This window comes from Molothrus aeneus, chromosome 14 (assembly GCF_037042795.1).
Source record: "Molothrus aeneus isolate 106 chromosome 14, BPBGC_Maene_1.0, whole genome shotgun sequence".
NCBI lineage: Eukaryota > Metazoa > Chordata > Aves > Passeriformes > Icteridae > Molothrus > Molothrus aeneus.
Window position 1 is genome coordinate 1,477,660 of NC_089659.1, and position 24,841 is coordinate 1,502,500.

A 24,841-nucleotide genomic window follows, 5' to 3' on the forward strand; every position below is an offset into this window, starting at 1 on the left:
AGCCTTCGGGAGGGATCGCTGCCCGTTCCCTCCATGCCCTCCCCGCTCCTCACACACACGGCCCGGGGGGTTTGTGCTCCCGCAGGGCTCCGGCGGTGCTGGCAGTGCCCTGTGCGGTGTAGGCAGCAGCCTGCAGCACAACGCGTTCGTTTGGGGTCGTGTTCAAGGCTTGTCTGTCACGCAGCAGCACCTCGGGGGTTTGCTGCCGCCTTCCACCCTCGGAGCATCCGGAGGGTTGGGAGTCCTTCCTCTGTCCTGCTTGTCCCACACTGTGCCCCTCTCTGCCCTGTGCCAGGGATAAAAGTGGTGCCGGGAAGCCGATGGGGCTCTCGCCTCCCTTTCCCCCTTGTCCCAGGTGGCTGCTGAGCCCCGCTGGGGAGGGGCTGGCATGCTGCAGGACAAAGTGCTTTTCTAATTGCCCCAGCACAGGACTCGACACCTTCTTGCCCTCTCATCTTCCCAGATCCCTTCTGTGCTGCCGGCTGTGTTATTCTGTTCTCATTAGTCTAATCTTTGCTTTCTCTTCGAGAGAAATTACAGTGCTTACTGTAGGGTGTAATAGAAGATATTTTTGTGGGAAAGTAAAACTCTATTAGTTGATTTTGAAGCGGGAATTTCCCAATATTGCTCCTTCTAACAAGGGAAAAATAAAAGAAAGAGAGCTGTGGTTTCTGTATTTCATACAGCAGTTCAGCAGCCTCAGCAGTGTTTGGAGATACTCCACATATCTCCAGATACCTGAAAATAAAAAAATTATTTCAAAGCAGCAAAGTGAAACTGAACCAAATAAGAAAAATCCAGTGGAGATGTTTGCAGTCCCTGGTGGTGAGGAGTCTGTTTCCCTGGGCATGGGTGGCCCGAGGGTTCAGGGGCTCCTGCCCTTGGGGCACAGGGATACTGGGAGCACCTAAAGCCAACGTCCTGCCAACACTTGGTCCCTACAAATTCTGCTCCTTTAGCAAGACAAGATGCGTTGTTCCAGATGTCTTGGCCAAGTGCTAGTGTGGATAGCAGAATTCCCTCCAATACAGATTTTCCTTGCTGTCCCCACTAGTAACTTATTTGAAATTTTAGTACTTCAAATGTTGATCATTTGGTGGACTGTGCTAAACAAGTGAGTTATTCCACACCAGGTGTAGCTGCATTTCAGTAATTCAGTGGGAATATTATCACCTCAGTCTGCTGGCTAAAATGTTCTGTGGAACTATCAGCCAGCTCTGCTCCTGAGTGAAGGTTGGCTGCTCTGTTCACACAGCCTCCCTTGCAGTGCAGAACCTCAGCCTTTCATCCTGAGCATCACTGGACCCATTTCCATGGGCACTGAGTCTCTGTTATGGTTTTTCAGCTGTCCTTTTTATTCCAGTATTATTTTGTGTGTGCTGCTGAAGACCAGCAATACACATTTATTCTGGCAGCATCCCTGGACTTTGTTCTGCTCAGGCACATTGGTCAGAACCTGGATTTTAGCCTAGTTTCTCCCAAATTCTGCACAGCACTGATTTATTCAAAATGCTGTTTTCTGTTGTTCTCAGCTTGGGTTCAAGACTCAGAGTTACTCATCTTTAAGAAGCATGTCACTAATGCTTTACAAGTGATAGTACCTTTTGTTCTTGTGGCAGGTGTTTTTTTTTTTCAAATCAGCCCCTAAACCCATGCTATTATTCCATAATATTAAGCTGTTGGAGCTTCTTTTTTCCCTGCTTTGCATGTGTTGCTTCCCATTTTTTATACAATTAATCTTTTGCCAATTATGCTGGCATCCCACGGGGGTGTTTTCCATGCTTCACTGGTACCACGTTGCTAAACTCTCTAGTATCTGTTCCTAATCTAGAAAAATGCAACTAATTGTCATTGGTAGTGATGAGAATCAATCTGCACATCTGAGCAGTGTGTGAGTGCAATGATTATTTGGTCTGGCATTCTTCAGAGGGTATTGATCCAGCATGGTAATCAAATGAGTTGGATTAAATCAGGACAAAATACAGCCTCTTCTGGAACAGTTTTTATCTGACAAGGGCAGAGTTTTTTCCCAAGTCTTTGACTGTATCACAAGTAACACAAGTGTGAATCTTCCATGGTATTTCCTCACAAAGGGTCTCCTTTTGGGTTTAATGTTGTGCCTGTGACAGTCCAGGAGAGGTGCAGTCCCAGCTTTTTCCTTTCACAGCCATAAGTAGTGATATTTTTACACTCCCTGTTGTTGAAATACTTAAAATCAAGCTGCTGTCAATATTCTCCATTTCTCTTGTAAGCAAAAAGTAAAACTTGTAAATCATCACAACCCAAAATGTGGTGAAAATGAATTCAGTGAATCAAAGGGCCAAAAGCTGCAAGTGGTGGAGATGCCCCTGAGTGGGCAGGTCAGCAGCATTTTTCCTCATTGATTCTTTTCCACTTGTCAGTCTGAAAATCACAGAGTATTGGGAGCACAAAGTACTCTTTGCACTCCGTAATCCTAAAAATCTCAATGTGAGATCTGGAAAAGAGAAGTAGAAAAAAGCAGTTTGGGTTTGACTTTCAGTTTTGAAAGTTTGGATAAGCAAAAGCAGCTGGTGGAGAGCAGCGAGGCCAGGGCAGGATGGAAAGAGGAGCTTGCGATATCCAGGCCTTAGGGAAAAATGGGACTGAAGAGGCCCAGAGCAGTTTTCCTGCAGATCAAAGGGAGCAGGGAGTGCTGGCTGCTGCTGGAGCAGTCCCAGGCAAGCTCCTGAGTGCTGTGGGTGTCCTGCAGACGATGCTGCCGGCTCTCCATGCCCTGTGGCCTCAGCAAGGAGGGCTTTTCCAGCAGAGTGGGACATTTGGAAGTTTGTTCCTGTTCATCCAGGTCTCCTGTCACTGGAGGTTGCTGCTTGGCTTGCCTGAGCTCTGCATGCAGTGGAGAATTCCATGGATGCTGCAGGGCCATGGAGCTCCCAAAGCCCCAGGTCCATCCCACCAAATGCATTTCTTTGTGGGATTTTTCTTACATAGTTCCTGTTCACTTTTCCATTTCTCTCCCACTTTGGGGCTGCTTTAACCTTTCAGTTACAGCCTCCTGCTGGTGCTGCTCTGCCGAATGTCCAGGTTAAGAAGGAGCTGAGGTTGTGGTAAATAAAAATGTTTGATAAATCTGTGCTCCATGCTGATGATTGTCCTTGTGTCAGACCCAGGAGGGGCTGGGAGGAGGCCTGGCTCCATTTCCATGGAGTTCCCACCTGCTGGATAAGGGACACACCAGTAACTCCTCTGTCTCTTGACATACATCAGGGATGTCTGGAATACCCTGGGAGGGTGCCATAGGCATAGGAAGCAGGATTTCATGGAGCTCTGAGCAGGCTGTGCTTGCTGGGAAGCCACACACCCCATGTGGTCACCATGTCCATCTGTCCCTCCTGCTCAGGGTTTGTGTTTGAGCACCACAGCCTTTGAAAACCACAACAGTTTTTAACTGAGAACCTGATTTCCTTGTATCTCATCAAAGAGTTTTTCTTTTTTGAACACTTCTTGAAAAATCTCTGAAATGCTTCAAGCTGACATCTTAATGTATTTATGACATTAGCTGCTTCTGCTCTGGAATGGTTGCTCTGAATCTCTTTGAGCCTGGCTGTTATTTTGAACATGACTAATTCCCTGAGTGACTAAGCTCTTAGATAATAGGAAAAATTCATCAAGTTATCTCGGGCTCCAATAGTTTCTATTGTTATGAAAAGACAACTTATGAAAAAAAAAAAAAAAAGATGCTTATTATGTAATATGTGCAGGGAGAGGAGAGGCGAGTGTTGGTAGGGACTGGCCGAGTGCTGTGTCTGGGAAAGGCAGGAGTGCAGGCTCAGGCTGTGGCATCTCCAGCTTAGTCTGGATGAGCAGTAAAGAATTCCTTGACTGGAGCTCAGGTGACTCCCACTGAAGCCAAGGAGTTGTGCTCTTGCACAGAAGGGTGTTCAGAGGGGATCCCAGCCCCTTCCTCCCCGTTCTGCCACGCTGCAGAATCCCTTGGGTGCGACCCAGGGTAACGCTGAGCACGCAGTGAATTGCCCCACACCTTCTCTGCCAGGTTGTTTCAGGCAGCACCTGAAGCACTCAGCACTCCTGCAGGGCCCTGTTCCAGGCAGAAAACAAACCTCAGCTCCATCCCACTGGATTTTCCACTTGGTGCTGCTGATCCCCAGCACAGAACTGCCAATGTGCAGCACCAGGTGCCTTCCTGTGCCTGTGTGTGCAGCTGTGTCCCACACAGGGGGCATTGTCCCTGTGATCCCTCACAGCCAGGGTCTCTCTGGCACAGCCAGGGTCCCCTGGGCTGTCACACATTGTCAGGAGCTGCAGGAGGGCAGTGCTGGAAGTTCCTGGAAGGCAGCAGCCTGTGCTCACTGTCACTGCAAGGAGTCCCACTGAGCTGGGAGAGGGAATGGAGCCTACTTACTGGCATTCACCTGCATTGCTTGGAGAAAGGAAAAAAAAAGTAGAGAAAGGCTCTAAAGTTCTTTTTTAATGCTGATATTGCTGATAAAAATGAGTGCACTATGTTCTATTCATACACCTACTGCTATCCATCTGGAATTCCTACTTCATTAGGTTGGCTTGCAGTGTTTTCTTCATTAAAAGAGTGCCAGATTCAATAGGCTGTTCCCTCTCCTTTTTTTGGGAGGCAGAGAGAGGGGGAGAAAACGATTTATATGAAACACATCCAATTCTCTGGGTTAATTTGTGTGAAGAACATGAGACCCGTGGGTCAGCTTCTTAATGAGATGGTTTTTCCTTTTCTCAGTGTCTTGACAAGGAGAAGCCCAGGGAAGCCAGAGCCAAGTGTCACAGGAGGGGGGTGAGGAGGCTGCAGGGAGCTCTGGCAGATTGCTTTTCCTCCTCATTCCCTTGCAGGTGCTGAAATGCACCCTTCGATTTTCATGCCAAAGTGTTTCCCTGTGCCTGTGCAACTGAATGGCTCTGGGTGACACTGACCCTGAATTCAGAATTCAGAATTTAGTTTTCTAGCATGTAATAATTTTTTTTTCACAGAGCACTTTGCCCAGACATGTGCTGATGTGAAGATTCTGCAATTTAATGTCAGAGTGCCTGGAGGGAGCACTTGTCTTCCCCTAAGGAAGGGACCTGGCTTGCATTTTTCTGCAGTTTGGGCTTTGCTTTCTTTACCTTTTTCCAGGCTCAACAGTGAGCCAAAAAGTTGAGAAATGAAATTAAGGCGTAAAGGTCTCTTGTGTTCCTTTAGGCCAGGGGCTGAGGTTTTTTCAGACAAGGAGAGCTTACATAAGGTTGAGCATCAGAATTAGATGGGTCCTTTTAAACAGAACTTGCTCGGCCCCTGAAGTCTTTCTCTGTGACCAGGGTAATTGGTGTTACCACATCTGATTTCTGCAAGATTTGTGGGGTTTTATTTTCTTTTTCACCACTGGGAATCTGAAGATGCTTCTGGAGTGCAGGCTGGAGTGTGCAGTAGATGCAAAGAGAGCAGAAAGCACTCGCAACACTATTGCCAGGGGCAGGAGATTTTAGCCTGTCTTAATGCTTTAAGTTCAAGTCAACTTAAAAATAGAAGATCTGTTGTTCTCAGTGCAATCCAGAGGAGCACAATGGACTCAGCCCCCCTGACAGGCTCTCTGTGCCATTTCAGCATGGTCTGTGTAGTGTCCCAGGAGCTGTGGCACTGGTTCCATGGGGACATCGCTGCTGTGGCTCAGCTGCTGCCCATCTTTGGGTGGAATTCTTGTGGGTTTTTTTCATGGAATGCTTGGAGCAGTGACCTGGAGATGCTCAGGTCCTTGCCCATGGCCTCTGAGCTTTGTGCAGCTCTTGGCCAGGTGGTCCTGCAGGTGCAGCTGAATTCAACCTCCAGCAGTGCCCTGTGTGCTCTGAACATTGCAGAATTTGGCTTAGGAACTGAATTTCTTCTCTTTCCAGCACTCCCAGCCTTGCCACAAGGGCATCTTGCTTCATGTGGCCCTTCCCTACTCTCTCCCACATCCACTTTCTCTCCCACTTTGCTGCTTTGCTGGCTCTCAACTTATGCAGTCTTTTAGGAAGAAGAAATTACTGGAAAAAAGTGCCAAGTTCATGTGGACAGTGAGGAAGCTTTTCCATTTGAGGGATGGAGTGGGCAGGCAAGGAACTGTGGGTGACTGGAAAGTTGATTTTTCACAGCTAAAATCAGGCCCAGGTCTCTACAAGTGTTGCTTCATTTTGCAATTTGGGTAAGGAATTTTAGGTGTTTGGGGATTTTTAAAGCTTCCCATGAAGCTATTCCATAAACATAAAAGATATGGAGATTCCTGAGGAAAAAAAATCTGCCTTTGCAGCAGCTCTGCAGCTCACAGGCTGGTGCCTCCCATCTGGCCCAGGATGAAAAGAGGGCTCTGTCAGGCATTCTGTGAAGAGAAAGGAAAAAGAGGCAACTCCCAGCTTAAGGAAATCCTCCTTTTTGGAAACAGCAAATCATAATCTCACTGGCCTTTAATCTCTGAAACCCTGAGCTTAATTCCTGCCTAGATTTAGAAAATAAAATTAATGGTTTTCTTATAATCTCTGCTGGAGTCTGTGAATCACCCCCCTGGTGTCCAGTGTCACAGCAGTGTTTGTGGGCACCTGGTGTGGGACACTGGGGATGGAGGGGCAGGTGCTCCCACATCCCTGGGTACCATCCCTGGGAATGGAGGGGCAGGTTCCCACATCCCTGGGTACCATCCCTGGGAATGGAGGGACAGGTGCTCCCACATCCCTGGGAATGGAGGAGCAGGTGCTCCCACATCCCTGGGTACCATCCCTGGGAATGGAGGGGCAGGTGCTCCCACATCCCTGGGAATGGAGGGACAGGTGCTCCCACATCCCTGGGTACCATCCCTGAGAATGGAGGGACAGGTGCTCCCACATCCCTGGGTACCATCCCTGGGAATGGAGGGACAGGTGCTCCCACATCCCTGGGTACCATCCCTGAGAATGGAGGAGCAGGTGCTCCCACATCCCTGGGAACCACGGCTGCCTGTTCCTTCTTGGGGGCAGGATTAATTCAGCTGGGAAGTTTAAACTTCCCTCATGGTGCCCCAAAGCTCTGGGGTGGGGCTTGTGCTGCAGGTGGGAGTACAAAGGAGCTGAAGCAGTTTGGGGCTGACAGTCACCAGCAGTGGTTTCCTCTTGGCCATGGATTTCATCCATCCAGACCAGTTTTATTCCTGCTCAGAATCATGAGCCACACTGCTTTGTGTGAAATTTCCCCCAGTTCACTGAGACCTAGCTCCTTTGGCCAGAGGACAGCAGATTTGGGCTCCTCCTGTCCCATCCCAGGGCCCTGCCACACCACTTCCTCCAGTGGCATGGCCAGAATTCTCTGGTTAATTAAGGCTAAGAATTTAGTAGCTCATTTTCTCAGTTAATAGAAGGTGGAGCTGGTGTGTTGGGACAGGACTCTGCTCCTCACAGTCAGTTGGAATTGTTTGTGATGGACTAGAGCCCTGACCAGTCTAAAGGAAACACAGCAGGGTACAAGCCCCTGCCACAGGAGCATCTAACTCTCCAGACTGCCTCTGAGGAGTCTGTCTGATTTATTTTGAGTGTGTGGTTTTACATTTCTTCATGTCAGGCTTCAGTTAGTTTTAACAGTAGGAAACACAACATAATGAAAACATTATCTTCCTTTGTAATTATGACACAATCTTTAGTCTGAGTTTCCTCTTCCAAGGTTAGGCATCTAAAATAAGTTACTCCACTCTGTCTGTCCCAGAGTGGAGGTTGTTACTCTGCACAGGGATTGACAGCAGGACAGGGAATTGGAGCTGGAGCAGGGATTGACAGCAGGACAGGGAGTTGGAGCTGACAGCGTGCACAGCCCCATGGCCCTGCACTGTCCTGGCACCTCATGGTGTGGGGACCTGGGGGCTGTCCTTGCTCGGGGAGTGCAGGAGCTGTCAGCATTGCAGCCCCAAGCCCTGGCTGCTGTGTTTGCCGAGCCAGGAGTGGGATGTGCTGATTACTGGAGACATCCATTGGAGGGAGACGTGGTCACAAGGCTGAGCCCGGCGCGTTCCGCACGGGAGGATTTGGCATCTTCCGTTTCCTTGGCTTGCTCCAGAATTCCTGTCTTGGAATTAATGTCAGTGTAGGGCCCCTGTGTTTGTTACTCGGGTGTCCAGAATTGCCTGCCCTGTACCCGTGTCCATCACATGGGTGCCGGTGCGAGCGGGATGGGTGTGATGCGAGCGGAGCCGGCTCCTTCCCCGCTGCTGTCCCTCCCAGAGGTGCTGAAATTCCACCCTCCTTTCTGGTCCAGCACAAGCCCTGGCTGGTCCTGCATCACAAACCGTGCTCCCCAAAGCTCCTGTAACGTGTTCTGTGCGCTGAGGGATGTGTGGTTTATGTAACTGATACAAATCTTCCCCTTCCTCCTTTCGCTCTGTACAGAACCTTAGACCAAACTTCCCAGAAAGAATTCTATGAAGTTCAACTTCACCGTGGTTTTATATAAACCCCTGCTGTGTAGGTGTGCTTTATCAGGAAGGCTTCTAAGAGAAGGTACCATCCATTTTCGTAGTAAAATTAACATTTAGTGCACGCAGAAGGCATGGGAAGTTATATAAAGCAGCAAGTACTGTTGGGAATACTGCGAATATAATTTAAATAGAAGCTTCTCTGCACTAAATCTGTTTGTGCTGCTGTTACACACACAGAGCCTCCTCTGGAGCCCCAAACCTGTCCCTGGGTGAGGGGATGCACCGGGGCTTTCCTGCCTGATCTTTTAGGGGGTGTTGGACCTGGGGAAGGGGATGCTGTGGCTGAGCCTCCCGGGTGCAGCATCCCCCGGGCTGCAGCATCCCCCGGGCTGCAGCATCCCCTGGCTCCAGCATCCCCTGGCTCCAGCATCCCCAGGTTCCAGCATCCCCCAGCTGCAGCATCCCCAGGCTCCAGCATGCCCCGGCTGCAGCATCCCCAGGTTCCAGCATCCTCTGGCTGCAGCATCCCCCGGCTCCAGCATCCCCCAGCTGCAGCATCCCCAGGCTCCAGCGTCCCCCGGCTGCAGCATCCCCAGGCTCCAGCATCCCCCAGCTGCAGCATCCCCTGGCTCCAGCGTCCCCCGGCTGCAGCATCCCCCGGGCCCCAGCATCCCCCAGGTGCAGCATCCCCAGGTTCCAGCATCCCCCAGCTGCAGCATCCCCAGGCTCCAGCATCCCCCAGCTGCAGCATCCCCCGGGCTCCAGCATCCCCTGGCTCCAGCGTCCCCCGGCTGCAGCATCCCCCGGGCCCCAGCATCCCCCAGGTGCAGCATCCCCAGGTTCCAGCATCCCCAGGCTCCAGCATCCCCCAGGTGCAGCATCCCCCGGCTCCAGCATCCCCCAGGTGCAGCATCCCCCAGGCTCCAGCATCCCCAGGCTCCAGCATCCCCCAGGTGCAGCATCCCCCAGGTGCAGCATCCCCCGGGCTCCCCAGGGCGGGCAGCACAGCAGTGGGGTCCCCACAGCCTCCCGTGGTGGGGGTTTGGGGCCGGCAGCTCAGGAGGGGCTGGCTCTGTGGCTCTGTGTGTAATCTGTGCCCTCCCCTGCGCTCTGAGTGGCTCAGCTCTCGCAGAATGCCAGCCCAGCGCTGCCAGGCTCGGTGCTGGCACTGAAACCCTCCCGTCGGGCTCCGGAAGTGCTCAGTGAGCATGTGTGAGGTGTGCACCTTTGTTCTGGAGGGTTCCCAGCCTCTGCTGCTCCCCCTGCCCTGCTTTGGCTCCCCTGGCTCCCTGCAAAACCTCAGGGCTTCTGCCTTGAAACCACCTGGCACTTCCAGGGGGCAGAGCCAGGGATGGGCTGTGCCTGCTGACGGTCCCCAGGTCCTGGGGGGGTGTGGACCAGCAGAACATCCCCACCGGGCTGCTTCTAACATTTCCTCTGGGCTCCACACCCAGGCTCCCTCTGTGCTCACTGCAGTTTAGAGGAAAAGATAAAGTGGCCATAAAATCCCTATGAATTCAGGCTAGTTGTATGTTTTGGGGAAGTCGTTGCTGCTTCTGAGATTGAAACTGGAATTTCCTGGCTGTTTTTGTAAGTTCAGGTTTATGGTTTGGAAAATTGCCTGTGTTGTTTTGGGAAAGGATGGTAGCAATAATAATAAATATTCCACATCTATTACGTGTTGGAACAAAGCGATCTCCGAGGTCCCTTCCAACCCAAATAATTCTATGTTTGCTATTCTGATTAGTCTAAAATTACCTCAGACAGACTGGCTATCCTAAAAATGGATCCTTGATAGAAAATGCAGGTTTGGAAGCTGGGGATGGATCCAGCCTGGCCTGTGTGCTAACGGGGCAGCCTGGGGCAGCTTTAAAGCAGCTTCCTGTGATTTTACAGGTGAAAAAGGGCTTTTCACTGCCCTCCTGAGTGAGAAACTCCCTGCCTGGACAGAGCAGGGGCCTCAGATGCTGGAGAGAGCCTCTGGCTGGCACTTATCACCCAAAATAAACCATGTAAGGAACCCAAACTGTTCTTGTTTCTAATGCTGCTCAACACAGCCCAGCCTCTGCATCTGCAAACACATCACAGCCTGCACATGCTCCAGAGCTGGTCAGAAATGAGCAGGATGGTGCTGGCTGAATGCTGGTCTGGCAAAATCTAGTGGGTCTGAGTGGAGGCCATCGAGGGAGGCCCTGTGAAGACCCAGTCCTGACGTGGTCTCTCCTTTGATGGGGTTTAGGGTGGATACAGGACCCTTCTGGTTTTGAGGGAGCTCTCTGGCAAAGAAAGAAAATGAAAGCAAGCCTTGCATTGAACAGCTGGGTTTGGTGTTGGTGTGATGGTGAGCTGGGGCAGGAGCATCACCTTCCCCAGGGAGGACACTGCAGGACAGGCTGCCCTTGGTGGTGGGGCTGGGGTTAAAGCATGAAGCTGGCCAGGTTTAGACATGAAAGAGCTGCCCAGCTCTCCTCGTTTGCTGCAGGAGAACAGACCAGGTGCTGTGTGGTGCCTGTTGGCCTCGTGTCTGTGTGGGAGCGTTCGGAGGCGCAGCTTTCCTGGAAGGTGCCGTGCTCAGCCCCCGGATGCACATTTTAGTGCATTATGCATATGCATTGGCAGCATTTCTATATTTGTCTTTGTCTGGAAAATCATTTGCTTTTTCCAGCTGAGTGTATCTGGTCTGTATGCGTTGTGATGCCTCTCTGAGGTATCTGCTGGTTCTGGGAGCTGAGATTGGGGTTTGGGATGTAGCACCTGGCACCTGGACCATAAACCCTGAGTGTGAGTGTGTGATTTTAATGTAGGAATGAGCATTTCTGGCTGCTGCAGAAGGAATAAAGGTCCTCCATCTGTCCTACCCCCTTTTATAGCTCTCTGTCTGTAGAGTCAGAATTCGGTTTAACTCTTAGCTGGAGACAGCCGGTGCAGCGCTGAGGGGAGATGTTACAGGATTCCTGATGGGAGAACGATTGCACAGAGCTAAACCGTGATTCCCCCTGCCCAACTCCCACATTTCAGGCTCACAGCGAATTCCCAGGTTACCATGAGTTGCCTTTTTGTTATTTTGGCCGCTTTGCTCCTGCTCCCCTCCCCGCTCCGAGCGGGCTCGGGGCTGTGTTTTCCAGGGCGCTTCCAGGGCAGCCGCATCCCGGGGCGGTGCGGAGCGGGATGTGCGCGGCTCGGAGCGCTGGGAGCCGCCTCGGAGCCGCCTCGGAGCCGCCTCGGAGCCGCCTGGGAGCCGCCGGGCCGGAGCATCCGCGGCGCGCCGGGAGCGCGGGGCAGAGCCGCGGCTGCGTGGCGCTCGCTGTCACGGCGGGCGGAAGCCTCGCGTATTTATGGAGCCAGCGCTTCCTTCTGCGTTTGAGTGACAGCCAGGATGCCGTCGCTGCCTGGTCACTGGAGCTGATTAGTATGCGCCAGGGTCCGCCTCGCTCCGAGGGATGCAGCCGCAGCAGCTTGCAGAGCTGTCACACTCACACGGGCTCCGTATCTGCACTGGCTTGACGAATTAAAAAGCGAGCCAGCCAGCGAGAGAGAGACCCGGAGAGAGAGGGGGGACGAGACAGAGAGAGAAGCTTGCAGACAGCGCTCGCTCTTTTCCTAAAGGAAGGATTTTGCATCCCGAGTGCTCACTGGTTGTGATGATGCTTCACTTAGCGGGCTCAGAATGAGCTAGAGACAGCAGATAGGGGAGAAACTAAAGGCAGAGCACAAAGCATTACGAACCAACCCAAAACCAGGAACAGTTTTCTCCTCTATTCTAGCATGGTGGATGTATGGACAGTCTTACAGAGCAGAGGTTGACTTCTCCAAATCTGCCAGCCCCACACCTCGAACACTACAGTGTTCTGCATTGCACCATGACCTTGGATGTTCAAACGGTGGTCGTTTTTGCAGTGATTGTGGTGCTATTGCTTGTGAATGTCATACTCATGTTCTTCCTGGGCACTCGTTAAATGGATTTTTTCTCCTGAGCTGTTGGGGGCTACTACTACCACTAGCAATTCAACAAGAGAGCACGAGCGGGAGAGAGAGAGAGAGAGAAAGGCGAGAGAGAGAGAGAAAAAGAGAGAGAGATTTCTTACTGAGGGGGGAAACGCGTTGAGCTTCAACATGGCCTCGCTGTGATATGTATGACGTTGGTATTATTATCTCTCCCTAAATCTTTTGTCATGTCTTGTCTTTTAAGTATGCCTGTAAGTGTAGCTGCTTTTGCCGGGTTTCTAAATGTGATAAATAATAATAATAGCGATCCAGTGCTCCGTGGTTCTGTGCTAGCGAGACAGAGCTGTGCTTCTTTAGGCAGCAGCAGAGTGGAAATGATCTGTCTGTGGTGAGCACTGGCTGTGTTGTTTTGCTTTCCTTTGAAATAGAGGCTCAAGTTAATAATAAGTCATTTTGTGTGCGATTTCTAGCAAGCAGTTAATGTGCAATGTCTGTGAGAGTAACCATGTAGGTGCCAGGTGAGAGGTGCTGCTGTGTGCAATGGAATCGAGCTGTGGGCATTTTTTAGGGGGGAGGGTGGTGTTTGAGAAATCCTATTAAAGGATTAAATCTTTGCTAAAATAACATTCAGCCACAAAAAAAAAAAAAAAAGAAAAAAAAAAGAGAAAAATTCTACTTACTGTATTTATCTGTGTTGCTTTGATGATCTGATTTGATTTCTGAAGATTCAGCCCCAAAGCCTCCAAATTCTATGTCCACACTGATGTAACCCAGCTCCTTTCTTTAGAGATGTGAGAGGCACCAAAACATAACCTGCTGGGTTTTTATTCTGGTTGTACGTGGTTTCTGTCTCTGCAAACTGGGAAGGAAAGATCAAAGGGAGAAAGGGAAAGACAAGCTTTGTTTTTCTTTGCTAAAGCAACAGATACGGAGGGGTTGGGTTTTGCTTTGATTTTCTAGAGATCTGATTTTGGCTTGCTTTTCTTTTTTTCATGTGTGTGAGTATTTATAAAATTTTGGGGAATGTATCGAAGAAAAATCTTTGCCCACCTCAAGGATAAGGAGCTTTTGAGATGGGTTGATTCGTGTGACTTTATTTACATTGATTTTCTGGAAAATGAAGTGCTAAGTTGTGTCTTATGGGCTTGCTGGAAAGGTGTCCTGCAGTTAGAGGTGCTTCTAGCCCGAAATTGCAATGTTTACAGCCTGGGAGCAGGGCTGGCTGGGGGCTCCAGTGGCAGCATGAGAAGTTTGGAGAGAATACGAAGGGAATGTCTGGAAAGAGTAATGCCTTTTCCTCTGGAAAATATATATCTGTTCTGTGCTTCTGTTAGAGGTCTTCAGGATTTTTTAATTATATTCTTTCACCCTCCAGAAAAATCAGAATTGCATAAAACAAACAAAAATATCAGTTTGAAAATGTTTTTATCTTTGCTGATGGTCACTGGAATTTTATTGCCTTGATAATTTAATTAGTTCATGCTTATTCCAGCTGTCTATTATTTATTTGATGCCCTCTGAAAAGAAAATAATCATGTAACTGATAGATAAAGACAAAGCTGGAGGTTACAGATGGAGACATGGAGTTATTTCCCAGTGGGGGTTTGTGTGCTGGGAGTTAAATGCTGAGCAGGGCTCGGGAGCCGATGGCTTTTCCATGGTGGCATGATTGGAAACGGAGTTAAATCCTGCAAATTTGCCACTTTCAAAGTGCTTTTAGCTCTATATAAAAGAGAAAAAAAAATTTCCCTGAGTCCCAGGGTGGGAACAATTGTCCCCAAAAGTGTTGTGGGGCAGGAGCCTGTTTTAGTGGGGAGGAAAGGCAGGAGCCAGAGATTCAAGCCCAGGAAGATGCTCGGGTGCCTGCTGGCTCCGTTCACCCTCTTCACTTGTAGCTATCTGCAGGAGGTACCTGCTTCACTTCACGGGAGACTGAGTCAATCTTCTTCCCAAAAAAAAAACCGAGTGAATAAAATTGATGCTGACCATGGTTTGGGTTGTTAAACAGCTCAAATTTGCTCTATTTGCCTGTTGGCCATTCTGTGTCATTAGTTTTATAGGTTGCAGAATCTCCTGGAAAGGTAATAAATGAGCTGAGATCACCATGGAGAGGGAATTGATCAAACAGCAGCCAAAATCATCCTTTCAGGGAACAGCCTTGAGCGACAAAGGGATTTGGAGGAGAAAGGCTGGAAAAATGAGCAAAAACCCAACCCCAAAACTGACCAGCGAGTTACCATGGGCCGTGGCTGTGCCTGAATGTTTATTTTCTCAGGGCTCTCTGGCACTAAGGTTTACCTTTCAATAAGATTTCTACGAGGAATGCCCAGCGCCTGCTGCTGTTTCCTGGGCGCATTCCTTGATCCAGAGCTTGTACTCCTGGGGAGATATTTGGGAATTATTCGTGTTGGGTGCTGGATGTTCCTGCCATGCCCCATGGCTCCTTCTGCAGTGCCCCTGTGGTTCCATCCCTGGGGGGCTGTGCTGGGGCCGTGCTGGGGCTGCATGGGGAGGATGAGGGGTTGTGCACGCTCAGCTGCTGGGAGGGAGCGCCGGGAGCCGAGTTCTTCCCGTCGCGGAACGTGCTTGCTTGGGAGAATTCCTGTGATTTTATTACAACTTTTTGCCTTTTATTCCTCCTGAAGGCTGGTAGAGTTAAAGGAGGAAAGTTAATGCAGAGCAATAGGAAAGTTGGCAGCAGCAAACTTTGTTATTGTAGCAGCACTGTTCTTGTTATCTCGGGCTTCCTGATGGAATTTTGGGGGAAAAGAGAGGAAGCAAGAGGTGAAAGAGTGAGCGAGGGCTGGGCTTGCTGCTTGTTTAGCTTGGTCTCTGTCTCCCAGCCCAGTCCTCAGTGTTCACCTCTTCAGCGCTGCCCCAGCCCCAGTTTTGTATTTTGGCAGCTGCAGTTTGGCATTTCCAGGCGTGCAGGAGCCCCTCTGTTCTGCTCAGCTGAGCACCGCGGCTCAGCCCGTGGTGAGCGCTGGGAGCTTTCTGGGGTGCCAGCGCTGCCAGTCCCCACTAGATCCCTGTGCCCCCAAAGGACTGTGCCTGCAGTGTTCTGGGTGGCATTTGCTTGCTGTGAAATTCCCTGGGATTGGAGCTGAATGTGTCCTGGGACCATTGGGGTCACTCTCAGGTCCCTGGGGGTGCTTCGGCCCCGTGACTCCCCCAGGTTTCTTCACCTTTGTGGGGATGCTCAGACCCAGGGATGAGGCAGAGGGATCATTCCTTTAAAGGAATCAAAGTGCTGACCCTCTGAAAAATATGGCCCCAAAGGAAAAAAATACAAATTTGTCTGCAGAAAGCGTATTTGTGATGCGTATAATCTCTTTCAGTGCTTCTGCTGTGTTTGCTGAGGCTGGGTGATGGGAGACCTGCCTTGCTGTTGTCTGCTTAAGCAGGATTCAATGTTATTTGCCACAGGATTCATGAAAATGCCTCTGCCTGTATCATAGCAACCCCGTTTCCCACAGTCCATAAAAAGTCCATTTCTCCCGAGCAGCAATCCGCCGTCTTAAAGATTCAGGCACCTCCTCGGCAGGGAGAGGGGGATGTGCCCCTCTCCGGGTGCTTCCCTGGGAGCTTAAGTGTCGGGATGATCCCGGCTTGTCCTGCTGCACGGCGCTTCTAATGCTCTGTCTTTAAGGCAGATAAAGCGCTTTCCTTTCGGGTTTCGAAGGGCTTCCTCCCCCACCCTGGCTATTTCCCACCTCTGTTTAAAACCTCACATGACAAGTTGGAGGGGATGGGACAGCTCCGAGCTCTGTGACGCGGTGGCTCTGCCCTGTCCTGCCATTTGGCTTTTCCCCCGGGATGGCAGCAGCACAGCCCTGGCGTTTGCTGGGGAGGGAGTGAAGATCTGCCCCGATGCCAGCCCTTCTGTGGGGATGCAGAGGTGCTTTCTCAGCCCGTAGATGACTGTTATTAAGAGCTGCATGTTCACCTGACTCCTGCCCCCATCTGTTTGCATAATGTGGTTATATTTCTTTTTGGATCAGGTATTCAGTACACAGCCCAGCTGCTGTGTATAATGTCTGAAGGAAAATTGCCAAAAATCCATGTAAGTTTTTTGGTTGGGCTTTTTTTTTTTTTTTTTAGTTGTTTTGTTTTGTTGGCTTTGGGTTTTTTTGTGGTTTTTTTTTTTTGGTTGCTTTAGTTTCAATCTGTGACTAGAACCCCTGTCTGTGTTGTCATTTCATTTTGTTGTGGTGCTTGGTTCGTGTGTTCAGCTGGGTTTGTCTGTGTGCCGTGCCTGCCTGCATGTGTGTCCGTGTGCTCCGTGTTGGAATGATGATCTCTCCCTGTGTGTTCCATTTCCTCTGTGCATTTTCTCAGCTGGGTGTGACAATGTGCTCAGTGTGTCTCTCCCAGTGAAACCTTGGGAGAGATTTTGGTAAACCTCAAGGATTTGTCTCGGAGCTGCGGAGGCTCCAATGAGGAGAAGTTAGGAAGCTTGAGGAGAACTCCCAAAGGTTAATAATTGTGTAAGAATTGTCCTGTTTGAGGAGGGCGCTTGTGCAGGGGCTCCAGGGCTGGCAGAGGACAGTTCTGCCAGCTCCTGGCTTTGCCACTGATTTACTGTGCGGCCTTGGGCGCGTTCCTTTGTTCCTTTGTTGCCTTGTGGCTTCTCTTTTCCATCTGGGATAGAGGAATATCTCACAGCACTGAGGTGTAGCCATGCCTGATGTTGTCCTGTGTGTGCCCTTTTTGGCTGTGCAGGTGGGGAACGTCTGTGTGGCCACGTTGGCCCAGCTCTGCCTACCTGGGTTTTGCCTGTTGGAGCTGTTGTAGACAGCAGGAGCTGTGGTGATTGATGCTTCCCACTAAAAATAGATGCTCCTGGAGGAAGAGCTGCTGGAGGAACTGTGATTTATTGTCTTTATTTTATTAGTTGTGGTTGAATTTCTTTCCTGAGTGGAAATGAGTCTTAATCTGCAAGCACGACAGACGGCTGGGGTGGCTCTAACCAGCAAAGGGCCATGTGGCATCTGCTCCTTATTCCTGGTTTTCCTGGGAATTACTCTGGCATTGTCAGAAACACCGCCTTGATGGTGGGCAGGAAGTCCCCAGAGCTGTGCTGGTGGGGACTGTGTTGGGCAGCCTGAAAGCTTCACCACCTGAATTAAAGAGAATTTTGGGGGATGAAGGGAGTGCAGGCATGCAAGGATTTAAAGAATTAGGTCTGGATCTCAACTGACTCTAGTTTATCCACAGGGATATAATTTCATAGGAGTGTGCTGCTTTGGGCAGCTACCCCTTGTGCTGTCACAGAGCTGGGGAAACTGAGGCACGGGGCGGTTGCAGAGCAGCACATTTTGGGATGGGGGTTAGTGGGGCTGGGATCTGGAGCAGGATGCAGGGCTCACCAGTGGGGGAGGATGTTTGGCACCGTGTTTGGGGTCTGGCTTGTGCATTTTCCTGCAGCCCTTGCCGTGGGGCAGCGTCGGGGGCCAGGCTGGTGCCGGGCATTGTGGGCTGAGGCTGCGTTTGGGGTATTTTGGAGCTGGGAGCAGCCGAGTGTGGCCGTGCCCATGTGAAGGGCCATGTGGCTCAGTGCCTGCCCCTTCCTTTGCATCAGCTGAGACATATATAACACAACGTATGGGCTGCTGGCAGCCGGCGTGGGGCTATTTTCGGCTGCATCGCGCCGAGCCCGCCCTGCTCGCCGGGCTGGGCTCAGTCTCCAGGGATGAGCTGTTCCCAGGGATGGATGAATCCCTGTTCTCAAGGGATGAGCTGTTCCCCTGCCCCTTGCCCTCCTCCAGGACCTGTCCGGGATGGGCAGGGCAGGCGCTGACCCCTGTGGGTGCTGGGGACAGCCGGCAGCAGCAGCAGCAGCAGCAGCGCACCCTGGGTGCCAGGGAGGCAGAGCAGGCTCACCCTGCTTAAAGCAGCCCGGCTCTTTGTTTCCCCTTTTTGTCCCTGGCTAAAGCCCCAAGTGGATTTCTAGGCTGGTCACAGTGGTGCCATGAGCCCTGTGTGCTCCAGTGTCCTCCTGTCCTTCTGGAGCGAGGCTGTCGCTGCCCGGCGTGCCCGGGGCTCTGCGCTTTGCCGGGGGCTGAGGCTGGAATGTCCTTCCCGCTGCTCCTGCTTGGGGAAGCAGCGAGCCTGGCTGTCCTGCTCCCTGCCAGGGCCTCTGTCCCCAGCCCTGCTCCCCTCCTGTCCTGCCTGGAATGCTGAGGACAGTGTCTGGTTTTCAGGGATGCCCTGCCCTGTGCTGCAGAGAGCCCGCACCCTCTCCAGGCATCCGGCAAAATCCCTGGCTGCTGCTGGCTGGGTTTGTTCACTCCCGGGACTCGGGATGTTTGCCCCGAAGTTTCCAAAGGGTTAAGCTGCTGCTGGTGCCAGTTTTGGGGGTTCTGAGCCCCTGCATGGGAGCTCAGAGCTGTGAGAGTGGCTGCAGCTCACACCGGGAGATGCGGGGAGAGGAATCAGCCCAGCTCCGAGGACTTGGAAAGCAAAAGGGACAGAATTGTGCGGGAATTGTTCCCTTGTCATTGGGCAAATGCAGTCTGGCCTCAGCTACACGAACAGGAGTGCACAGCAAACCCCTAAGGATCCGTCTTCTACCCCAATAGGAGCGGGTTAATTTGCTGGGCATATCTGGGGAAAAGTTTTGTCAAATTAAATTGTTCCATTTGACAAAAGCATCAGCTCTTGCTGGCATTACCAGAAAACAGGGTTTTTTCAAAGCATTTCTGTGGACCTCATTCCCCTGCTATTTCTGCTGCTCCACTCCCCTGTATTGTGCTCAGTAAATCTGACAAGGTTCTCTCAGTACGTTGTGCACTGAAGTTTCTGTTCTGATACCAAATTTAGGGAAGGCTTGTTATCTACAGTTCTTTCTTCCTGGCTTGATAAGGTGCTGATTAATTTAATGCAACTCTCTTTCCTTATCTAGTTGAGCTTCAGTCAGTTTTAGTATAATCTTGAGAAAGCGTGATCAATCTTTAATGTTTGTTTTTAAGGTTTATTCCAAAGCCTTTTAGGCACGCTGGATGTTTGCTCTTTTGTGAAGTTCTAGGAGAATTAAGTTAAAAAGTAGCAATTATAGAACCAGTTTTGAATGCAGATGAAACATTTTCAAGTTGCTCTAAAACAAGAAAGAGCAGTTGGCTCTGATGAAATTTCAGGTGTTAAAATAGAATTGTCTTAACTCTGGTGCTGGCTGCGTAAGGCAGGGAATATCAACAGAGCCCTTGTATGGGCATAAGGATGATACAGGGCTGAAAGAGAGGGCCTGTTCCCTCTCCAGAGGTGTGTGTAAGGTGAGAAGGGACAGGGGCACTGTCACCTGTCCCTGTGTGGGGAATTGTCCCCTGATTTTTCCCGAGCACACAGGCACAAGGAGCAGGCAGTGCATGGAACCAGGCTGTCATCAGTGTGAGGCTTCTGCCGTGATGTGGGGATCAGGGGCTGACATCTGGATAGATTTTCAGTCTCCTCTGGTCCAGGGGAGATGGATTTCTGTTCCAATGCCCAGCAGCAGATCGATCCAAGCTCCTGGATACTGAGAGTTTTGCAGAATTGTCAAAAAGTCTTTCCTAAGGAATTAGAAGTGCACCCAGGCATGGAGCAGAGGAGCTAAACCTCCCAAACCTGCAGGCTGGGAACAAATTTGCTTAAGACTAACGGGCTGCCTTAGAATTCGAAATGTTCAGCCAGGAGAAGCCTGACTTCTTCAGTGCACACCCAGAGCCTGGGAAGTGTGTTCCCAGGCATTAACAGGAGCCAGACTGTAGATTTATGGAATTCAGGGAGCACTGGCCCTGCTGCCCCCAGCACCCTCTGCAGGGGTAGGTGCTGCTGAGCCACGTGCTGAGGCCAGCCCTGATGTCCCTCTCAGCCCAGTGCCATTTGCAGATTGTCACCGTGGCCCCAGCTGCCACAAAGCCAATTTTCCCAGCTGATTTGAAGCTCAGTACAAGTCTGTGTCTGGTCCCCAGAGCCCAGGTTTGGCTGGAGGTTGTCGGCAGCGCGTGCTCCATGCTTCTCCCTTTGCTATCTCCCTCCCTGGCTTCCCTGTCCCCTGGTCCCTCCTGCACTGTGGTAGAGTTGCTGTGCTTTGCCCCAGAAAGCAGTGCTGCTTTAATCTCTGTTTTCCAGCAGCTGCCAGGCTGTCCCTGTCCCTCCTTCCCACACATGTCAGGGCACACACATGTACACACGTGTGCAGGCAGTCCTGCACCTCCCTGTGGGTCACTCTGGACATGGCCAGGGAAACCTATGCATTAAAACACATGTGCATATGTTTTCCTTCCCAGATATATTTTGGAAAATATGAGTCAGCAGCAGCAGCAGCAGCAGCAGCAGCAGCAGCAGGCAAGAACATATTACATAATCTCTGGGAGCCAAGAAAACCTCGCAGTGTATTAGGAGCGAGGCTTTCTGCAAGCAGCAGCTTTTACCAGCATTTTGGGGCCACACATTGGCCTGGGCCCCTCAGTCAGTGGCCTCATTTCCATCATATCCTCTCGTGTGCAATGCAGGGAAGCAGTCCCAGCAGCCTTGGGTTTTGTTATATTTTTAAACCCCCCAGAACTGGTAGAATCTCAGGGCTGTGCTGTTGGTAACGACTTCTCTCTTGTTCCTTAACATGTTCTCCTGCACAGAGTCTGTGATTTTCCTTTTTGGTTCCCCCCACTCCCCACCTCCTGCTGTTTTCTCTCAAATCTCAGCACTGAGAGAAATGGCACATGAGTGCAGCTGGAAATAGCTGCTGCCCCCTCCGCCTCCCCTCTGCTCACGGCCACCCACCTCCTCCACCTACTCCCAAATGGGAGAGTGAAGTCAACAGCCACTTATAGCCCCGGGCTGCTGCTCCTCGGCTCTCCCCCTCTCCCTCGCCGTGCGTGCCCTGCCCACACAGGATTCAGAAGGGCTTCATCACCGTTTTAAGGCTCCTGCAGCTGGATGAGCACTTGTCTGGTCCGGTTGGGATCTGTGCTGGAGCATCAGGGATCAGAGGGATGCGCGGTTTGCTCCGTGCTGGCCGGGTAGGGAGGGAGGGGTAGCAGGAATTATGGACATGCAGAGGAGCACAAACAAAAACCCAAGGGAATCAGACAACAGGAATGTCAGGGGTTTGAATCCTGGGCACACTTGTGAGCGTTGGCACGGGCAGGGATGGGAGCAGGAGGCACCGGCGGGTGGGTGCTCTCAGCTCTCCATGGTGCTGCATCTCTGCTCCTCCATCTCTAATGCCAGCCTTAATTCCAGGCTGCTCATGGAACCCCTGAATTCTTGCAGGACGCCTGGAAAGCCTAGGAGGGGAATGGGCATTAGCAGAGTGAAAGGAAAGGAAGGAAAGGCCTTGTTTGTTTTTAATTTGCCCGATAAAAGTGAAAGGTTTTGAGCCTTTGATCTCTCAGGGCAGTGCAAACGCTTTCGCAGTGGCTGAGCCCGTGGGTGCCTTTCAAGCACAGAGAAAGCTCAGTTGTGGTTTTCCAATATCAAAGCCTTCCCAAGGAGGCTGAAATTGCCACGCTGGCTGAGAGCAGGAGTGCAGGCAGCTCCGTGCCCTGGCTGGGGCAGCGTCTGAGCCACGGGCTGCAGAGCACATTGAGAGAGACACAACAATTGGTGGTGACAGGATAAGCTGAGCACTCTGTCTTCACCCCCATTAGCTCTCGAGTTTCTGGTGTTTGGAGACAAGAGAATTTAAATCTTCTATATTTTTAAAACCAAAAGTCTCTGTTACAACCAGAAATTCTAATGAGCTTAGGAGAGGGGATGGGCTTTTCTGTCCACCATCCATCAGGGCTCTCCACTATTTATTGAAAAGCCTGGTTTGAGCTGTGTCTGCCCAGTGTTTGGAGCAACTGGGGAATGATGGGGCCCTCTAAGGGCTGGGGTCTGGGGGAATTGCCCCCCATTCCCCACCTCTTGCTGCCAGGGTGATGCTGCAGGGGCTGTTTCATCTTTCTACATCTTTGTTTCTCTTTCTGTAAAATGTACAGAAGGAAATTGTCCTTTCCTGTTCAAGGGTTTGGCAAGTGAGGATGAGAAGTGCTGTGTTGGAGGCAGGTGGGATTGAAGCAGATGGATGAAAAATGCCTCTCACCCTCTGGGGCTTTGCGGGGGCCCCTGGCAGAGCAGAGCTCCCACCCAGGAGCTCCCTGCTTTAATTTAAAGCAACATCTTGAATTCCACCCGAGATCCCAACAGTGATGTCAGCAGGGCTCCACCAAAGATTCATTTGGCCTCAAATATTTTGCATATGCAGCGTCAGAGCTCAGCCTTCTGTTTTTGCAGCTAGAGAAGAGCTCTGCACCTCGTTAGAGCCTCCAATAATAATACACTTGCTCTCTGTTATTAATTCATCTAAATGAGGCTTTTTTGTTTCTCTAAGCCTTTTGTGGTATTTCTGTGCTGTCGAGAAATTAATCTGCATTAAGAAGAAATACCTCAGTAAAGCCAGGAGCTTTGGAGTAGCTGTTGAGCCTCTTGTGGCCTAAGCTCCGGGGCAGAACTACCCAGGGTATCCACAATGCCCACCCCAAAGCCAGCAAAAAGAGCCAGGAGAGGCTCATGGTGCACACAGGAATGGCACAAAAGGCACCCAAGGCAGCTCAGCCATGCTCTGGGTGCTGGCATGGGCTGGAAGTGCTATCTCTGACCAAGTGATACGAGCTCACATCTTAATTCCCAAATCTTTCCTTTTAGAGCTTCTGTGTTTGGCCATCCTCTCCCCAAAAGGAGGATTGTTCCCTGGAGCATGTTCCCTCCTGTTCTGTCAGGACAGGCAGGGCATGTCTGTAGTGATTTCTCAGCTTGTCAGGGAAGACTTCTGCTCCTCCTTTGAACAGATTTCCCACATCTGGAAACATCTCCCCATCACTGCAGTGGGTTTTGCTGCCCTTTTTGCCTCTCTGTTTCTCCTGCAGACAGTTTTACCTTTGCAAGGTTTTTCCAACTCAGGTTGAAATTCAAACGATAATAATACTTGACATTCTTCATCCTGGCATCTTAAAAATCTTTTCTGAAGTTTTAAAGCCTTTAAAGCCTTTGTGCTGTATAAATACTTGAGTACTTCTTCTATTTTTAAATGAAAATGGTGCCTGAAAACCCTTAAAAGTCAAATGAAGATCAAAGGCTTGGGAATACCAGCAGCTCTCTGTATTATTCACAGCAGCTCCAGACTGAGGTTGTATTGGCAAAGTGCAAAGGGACTGCCGTGCTCATAATGATGCAATAATGGAATTATGGAATTGTTTGGGTTGGAAGGACCTCAAAGCTCATCCCATTCTACCCCTGCCATGGGCAGGGACACCTCCTACTATCCCAGGTTGCTCCAAGTCTCATCCAGGGAGCAGTTCCAGGTATCCAGGGGCAGCCACAGCTTCTCTGGGCACCCTGTGCCAGGGCCTCCCCACCCTCACAGGGAAGGATTTAGGATTTCTCCTCAATATTCCCTCTAAACCTGCTCTCTCTCATTGGTCTCTAGTTAATCTGTCCCAGCTACTCTGTGAAACTCAGCCTTGGTGCTCAGGAGAGCTGGGCTTGGTGTCTGACATTGCTGCTGCTGCCTGGATGGAAATCCCATGTTCTGTCATCTTGTTTGAAAATAAGAGAAAACTAGAGAAAACCAGAAAAGGGCTCTGCACCTCATCCATCCCAGTGCAGGAATGGCCAGCAATGGTCTGGAGCAGGGATTGTAGCAGCTCTGCCCTTTTCAGGGGAGCTGGCCTGCCTTTACAAGGTTTTCAGCAAAGTAAACCTCTTTTTCTGCAGCCCAGTCCTCCTCACCGTTTTCCTCCCTCCCCGTAGCTTCTGAGCAGGAATCAGGACAATAGATGGAAATTGATGTCCTGGAGACATGTGACAAGGGGATCCTGAGGGCTCAGGGCAGCTCACAGAAGAATTGCCTCTGATAAATGCTCAGAGGTTTCTGTGGGTTTGCTCAGCAGCTGCAGTCAGGGCTCACAGTGGCGATTTTTACCACTGCCCAGGGAATTGTTCCAGGGCTGTGTGAGCCACCACCAGCAGCATCTTTGCTGGAATAAAAGGTAAAAATGGATGCAGAGCAATTTGGCCAGAAGAAGAGTGGAAAGAAAAAAAAAAAAGTTAAGATCCAAGGAGTGGCTGTTGAAACGCAAAAGGATCTAGAAAGCAAAGATGCAAAAATAAAATCAGAATCGGAAATGAGTGATGTTTTTCCAGCATTGTGTAACTCATTTTAATTGCAATCCATCTAGAAATCTATTTGAGGCAAGAAATCAATGCAGAATTGTAGAGCAAAGCATTGGACTTCCAGATGTTTGCAGCTTTCTGGATTGTTATTTCCAGCTTCCTCCCACAGTTTATTTGAGTCCCTCCTTCCTGGCAGTGGCCAGGGAAAGATGTCCCCCTGATGTGTGGCAGGTGGGCAGTGAGGGGTGTTCCAGGGCTTTCTGCTCTGAATTTGCTTCTTGTTGTGTGTTGAGGAACACCCTGGAGTGGTTTTGGTGCTGGGAATGGGGTGTTGGAATGTGGAAGCC

General features: G+C 50.7%; 2 protein-coding genes across 12 annotated transcripts in view; both read left to right on the forward strand.

The window, feature by feature from the left end:
• The window catches only part of ARHGEF9 (Cdc42 guanine nucleotide exchange factor 9), a 179,380-nt gene that overhangs the window by 46,732 nt on the left and 107,807 nt on the right, over positions 1-24,841 (forward strand). The window contains exon 1 of one of the 11 annotated variants that reach the window (XM_066559265.1): positions 12,431-12,545. The exons of 7 other annotated variants lie outside the window; for them this stretch is intronic. Coding sequence is in view for 2 of the 4 variants with exons in the window: in XM_066559263.1 (XP_066415360.1) it covers positions 16,393-16,422 (30 nt within the window). In the remaining 2 variants the exon portion in view is untranslated. Of the gene's footprint in view, positions 1-12,430; positions 12,553-16,239; positions 16,258-16,360; positions 16,423-24,841 lie in introns of those variants that run through there. 3 more of the 11 variants (XM_066559264.1, XM_066559267.1, XM_066559263.1) reach the window with 3 other exon arrangements.
• Positions 11,851-12,375, forward strand: LOC136562438 (uncharacterized). Its single transcript, XM_066559269.1, has one exon. The coding sequence runs from the start codon at positions 12,191-12,193 to the stop codon at positions 12,368-12,370; it is 180 nt and encodes a 59-aa protein (XP_066415366.1). The 5' UTR covers positions 11,851-12,190; the 3' UTR covers positions 12,371-12,375.